Raw genomic sequence first — 6,000 nt, 5'->3', positions numbered from 1 at the left:
GTCAATTTCTATGCGTAAGAATTTGCTTTCATGTAGCAAAATAAGTTTTTGTTTAAAAGAATTGATGGCCGCATGCGCAGAATGGCTGTTAGGTGCCACGTGAGCTCTGGAAAATTCTCAACAACCAGCTTCCTGGATGCAGCCATAAACTTAAAACCAGACTCATCAACATCAAGGAGGGGGACTCCTTCATTACAAATAACATGGAGGTAGCAAGCAGACTCAACACCACAACACAACTCTAGTTCACAAGCTGTCCCACCACTCTGGTCGCTTTGGTTTAGAACACATTAAAGCCTTCTACAGAAAGCTAGGAGTAATCAACAACAATTTCAAATTAGAAATGGTCTCAGCTGACGAGGTGCTTAATAAATTGAGCGCGCTCCACCTAAACAAGGCCATCGGCCTTGTCAATATTCCCTCCAGATTCCTCAGGGACTCTGCCACCACCATTGCTCCTATCATCACACACATAATTAACCTCTCAATTACACAAGGCCAAGTACCCAAGGATTTCAAGATAGCAAGAGTAACTCCCCTTTTTAAAAAAGGTAGCAGATTAGAACCTGGTAACTACCGACCTGTTTCTATTCTCAGTTCCATTTCGAAAGTAATGGAAAAAAAAGTTTATGAACAGGTCGATAGATACCTTGCCACTAATAAACTCATGTACAAATTCCAATCCGGCTTCCAATCCCCCCCCCCCCCCCCCCCCCTAGTAAGCTGTGGAGTCCCCCAAGGCAGTATATTAGGGCCTTTACTATTCCTAATATACATAAATTACATGTCATCAGCATGCGACTGAATTGTTCTTGTTTGCAGATGACTCTGCCCTGCTGGTGTCAGACAAGAACAAGTCACAGGTGGAAAAAATCCTCAGTGCTGAACTCCTTAGTATTTGCACCTGGCTCGCTGACAACAAGCTATCCATACACTTGGGTAAAACGGAATCCATCCTATTTGGGTCCCAAATCCATCTCAAGAAAGTCAGTGACTTCACTATAAAAGTGGGTGACATTGTTATCACCAGGAAAGATGTGGTCACCTACCTAGGTTCCATTCTAGAGGCTAATCTTTCCTGTGATAAAATGGCAACCAAGGTCATCAGAAAGGTCAACCAACGAACAAGATTTCTCTACAGAATCTCCTCTCTGGTCAACAAAAGCACCATGAAGATTCTAGCGGGAACTCTCATTCAACCCTTTTTCGATTACGCATGCACCTCCTGGTACCCTAGCACCTCCAAAACCCTCAAATCTAGACTCCAAACATCCCAGAACAAGCTGGTCAGGTTACTTTTAGACCTCCACCCCAGATCACACCTCACTCCTACCCACTTCTCCAAAGTGGGCTGGCTCAGGGTGGAGGACATGAGCCTAGTCTATGAAATCCACTACACCTCCCTGATACCGAAGTACATGTCAAACTACTTCCTTAACGTAAATGACCGCCATAACCACAACACCAGGGGGAGTTCCACTAACCACGTAAAACCCAGATTCCGATCTAACAAAGGTCTTAACTCATTCTCCTTCTATGCCACATCAATGTGGAATGCGCTCCCAACAGGTGTAAAAGAAAGTGCATCTCTATCCTCCTTCAAAACCGCACTAAAACAACACCTCCAGGCAACTTCAACCCTTGACTAACACCCTCCCCCTTCCACATCCCACCTCCCCGGATTGTAAATAATCAAATGTATTTCTAGTGCATATACTTGTTCTTATGCTATCTGAACTCACTATGTTCTCTACTCGCTGTACAAATCCTACCAAGTCAGTCCTACACTGTTTCAATGCCCATTTCTCTGATGATGCAATTGTTGACTGAAGTGCTGATATCAACCAAACCCTCCTCATCCCACCCCCCGTATTGTAAATAATTCAATGTATATACTCTGATGATTATCTTGTGTTATGACTGTATTATGCTGATAGTACACAGTATATTTGTACCATGAATTGATTTACGTGGACCCCGACTTAATCAAGTTGAAAAATGTATTCGGGTGTTACCATTTAGTGGTCAATTGTACGGAATATGTACCGAACTGTGCAATCTACTAACAAAAGTTTCAATCAAAAAGGTGGCGATAGGTGACAACTTCCTGTGGTTACAACAATGTAAAACAAAAGTAAAAATCATGCATCTCCTATTTTGAACTAGTAATATGATTGTTTTTTTATGTATAAATCCGACATTCTCATTTTTTCTTATGACATTAAGTCTGTCGTCTATCTGTAATATAAGTGTAGTTAACACTGTCGACGTTAAATTCGGAAGATATCAAAACATTGGTAAAACGTTGGTGTAGATTATCGTCGTTTATCGTCAAATATGGGGACAAATGGCTTTCTGAAATGGCGGATACGCAGTCAAAGATCTTATTACAGTGAGAGACAACTCACGGTTAACTCGGGGTGCTATTTTTGTTCAATCTTCTTTGTTAGAATGAAACCAACTACGTTCTTTAATTTAATTTTCTAAACTTCTATACACACATACATGTAAAAATATTGGTTTAATGAGGTTTTGCGACAAATAATTGATGTCGGTTCCTCCTACATTTACAATCTTTTGTTTAGAATGTATCTGACGAGCACGCTGTTTATGACGTCAAATGTAAGCGACTCGTCACCGACTGCTAAGCGACAAAAAGGTATCCGCGTCAAAAAAGGTCGGCAGTGTAAACTGTTTTACTCGGTTTTTGACCAAGGTAAGCCCTGAACATATAAAGGAGAGTGTAAACACCTTTCAATGACGGACATTAACAAATGTAGAATGGCTGCAGTTCAAAGCAACATTACCCGAGATAATCGTGCCAGATATTAGCTAGCAAAGAAATGCGCCAGTGCTATAAACACTAGCATTTGCTCGTTTCGAAGACAACGAGGTATACATTGAATAACGTCATAACACCAGGATTTTTTGTTTGTTTTTAAGAAATATAACAGAAATGCTCCGATCGTTTACTACTATTTTGACTTAAAAGACATTTCCGATACAGGTGAAAGCTTCGTGAGGAGAACGTGCTAGCATGGCGGCTAGGTGGGACGAGCACCACGCTTATGAGGAGCTTCTGCACTGGGACAACCTGATCCAACAAGGCCACCGGCTTCACCCGCATGAGTTTGAGAGGTAAACTAACATGTTATTGATTGTTCACTTTTTAAAATAAAACATTCCTTGATGAAGTGTGTAATAATTATGCCTGTAATGTAGGTCTGCGAATCTTTGGGTGTCCCACGATTCGATTCAATATCGATTATTGGGGTCACGATTCGATTATAAATTTGATTTTTTTTTTTCGATTCAATGCGATTCTCGATTCAAAAACGATATTTTTCCGATTCAAAACAATTCTCTATTCATTCAAAACATAGGATTTCAGCAGGATCTACCCCAGTCTGCTGACATGCAAGCAGAGTAGTAGATTTTTGTAAAAAGCTTTTATAATTGTAAAGGACAATGTTTTATCAACTGATTGCAATAATGTAAATTTGTTTTAACTATTAAATAAACCAAAAATATGACTTATTTTATCTTTTTGAAATTATTGGACACAGTGTGTTGTCAAGCTTATGAGATGCGATGCAAGTGTAAGCCACTGTGACACTATTGTTCATTTTTATTTGTATTTATTTTATTATTTTATAAATGTCTAATGATAATGTCAATGAGGGATTTTTAATTACTGCTATGTTGAAATTGTTACTAATATTGATACTGTTGTTGATAATATTGTTTTGTGGGATTGAGTAATTAAATAAAAGAAAATAGATTTTTGAAAAATGAGAATCGATACTGAATCGTACAACGTGAGAATGGCGATTTGAATTCGAATCAATTTTTTCCCACACCCCTACTGTAATGTATCTAAACATCAACAGGCCTTTAATTGGATACCTTAATCACTTCCCTAACTAAAACAAAAGCTGTGATCATTAACAATAAACTCTGTATCATATTGTTTATCCCATATTAATCAAATGTTGAACTCTTAACCCTTGTGTGATGTTCGGGTCTGTCGGACCCGTTTTCATTTTTTATTAAAATAAAAATGATACATTTAATTAATTTTTCAAACAGACTCACTGACTGTGGCTCATTTTCTGTGAAGAACATATATCAGAATACATATTTAATGACCATACACCACACACCATTTCTATTACATATAAGATGTCCGGGTCCACTTGACCCGGGTCTAATAGAAGTGTGGAAATTGATGTTCTGTGTAACACACACACACACAGCAGGCCTAGACAGGAGGAGGACAGAGTGTAGGTACACAGAACATCAGAGGGTCAAATGTGCGAGAAAATGAGAGCAGACAGTGTTGACAAACAATGTTGCAACCTTGTGTGGGAACCGCAGGTGCAGAAACACAAAAGAAGAATCCCTGTGGGATGCAGAAACTGGCAGAGAAAATTTCCTTGCAACGTTCATATTGTTGTTACTCAGCCAGCGTTTGTGGGTCTGATGGACCCGTTGCATTTTGTGGCTTTTAATGCCTCACAATCAAACACTTTTATGTTAAAATACTGAACAGATGTTTATTGGGATAAGGTAAACATCTGTTCAGTATTTTAACATAAAAGTGTTTGATTGTGAGGCATTAAAAGCCACAAAATGCTCTGGGTCCATCAGACCCACAGACATTGGCTGAGTAACAACAATATGAACATTACACAGGGGTTAAGGGTTTCCCCCAGCCTGTCATATTACTAACCTGACTCTCGCCAGATTCTTGTAGTTCGCTGAGCTCCACACAAGGATCTGGGACTTCTCAATAGGAGCTGTATTTCAGAAGGCGGGGCCTTGTAAAAAAATCCTGCTCAGCGATCCTGATTGGTTCATTATTTTTTGTTATCTTGAAGGAGTTTGCATTGCTTCCGAGCCCAGATCCTTGTGTGGAGCTCAGCGAACTACATGGATCTGGCGAGAGTCAGGTTACCATTATACTTGTGCAGGCCTCACATTCCAATAACAGATAAAATATTTAAAGATGTTAGATATTTCCAAAGAAAACGTCACTTGCAGGATAGTAAAATTCTCCATATCAAAACAAAACAACGGAAGAAAACTTGAAAAATGCTCTGGGAGTGTTTTATATTTCATGATTGCTGATTGATTTGATTCCTTCCAATCAAAAAGGGATTCAGTGGGTTCAGCAGGGGCCGAGCCCACTTCTCATTTACTTCCAGAGACGCTCGGCGTCCATAGGCGGGACATAGCTGAGCATTTATCCAATGATGGTCTAATTTGGCTGCAGTGGAACAACCCACTCTATGCTCCCCTGCTCTAGTCAATGCATTGTGACGCTACCACAGTCAATGAGAATAAAGGCGTGGTAGCTGTCGCAAATCGCCTTGCCAACTTCACACAACCTCCTTTTTTGGTGACCAAAGTCATTTGGTGGCCAAATTTTTGGTACATCAATATTCAATAGTGTGTAAATAATAGGCTATATATATATCCATTCGTGTCTTACTTTAATTTGTTACGTAAAAGAGCCGCGCTACGATCAATTATAGGGGAATACCTAAGGATGATGTTTGATAAGAAATTATCGAGTTCGAGCCTATTATCGAATCCTCTTATCGAACCGATTCCTTATCGATTCTCTTATCGAGTCCAGATAGGTTGTTGTATATGGGAAAAAACACACAATATTTGGTTTAACAAAAGCTCGCTTTTATTATATAAGAAAACAATTTAATCTAATAAATAAAAAAATATTGACTCTTACCCCCCTAAAAAAATAAAATAAAATAAATAAATATTGACTGTTGTTACCCAAAGTATATTAAGTGGGATTTTTTCAGAAAAACAAATGTATACAGTAACACAAAAACAACCTGTCTCTGTGATCACTATAGGTGTATAAATAATAATATAGTGTTAAATAAAATCAGTCCCTTGGGCACAAAACTGAAAATAATACAGCTTTCCAAAAAGTGCAATTCTGCTGCTATTTGACATAACTGTTTGTTATGA

The 6,000-nt window shown here is 38.8% G+C and overlaps 1 protein-coding gene across 1 annotated transcript in view; it reads left to right on the top strand.

Moving 5' to 3' along the window:
• The first annotated feature begins 2,562 nt into the window (after positions 1 to 2,562).
• Positions 2,563 to 6,000, top strand: part of LOC133639787 (interleukin enhancer-binding factor 3-like) — a 30,687-nt gene continuing 27,249 nt past the window's right edge. The window contains exons 1-2 of the mRNA XM_062033390.1: positions 2,563 to 2,716; positions 3,008 to 3,138. Of these exons, the coding sequence (XP_061889374.1) occupies positions 3,038 to 3,138 (101 nt within the window). The 5' untranslated portion in view covers positions 2,563 to 2,716; positions 3,008 to 3,037. The remainder of the gene's footprint in view (positions 2,717 to 3,007; positions 3,139 to 6,000) is intronic.

This window comes from Entelurus aequoreus, linkage group LG22 (assembly GCF_033978785.1).
Source record: "Entelurus aequoreus isolate RoL-2023_Sb linkage group LG22, RoL_Eaeq_v1.1, whole genome shotgun sequence".
Classification (NCBI taxonomy): Eukaryota; Metazoa; Chordata; class Actinopteri; order Syngnathiformes; family Syngnathidae; genus Entelurus; species Entelurus aequoreus.
This window is presented reverse-complemented; position numbering and strand designations above follow the sequence as displayed.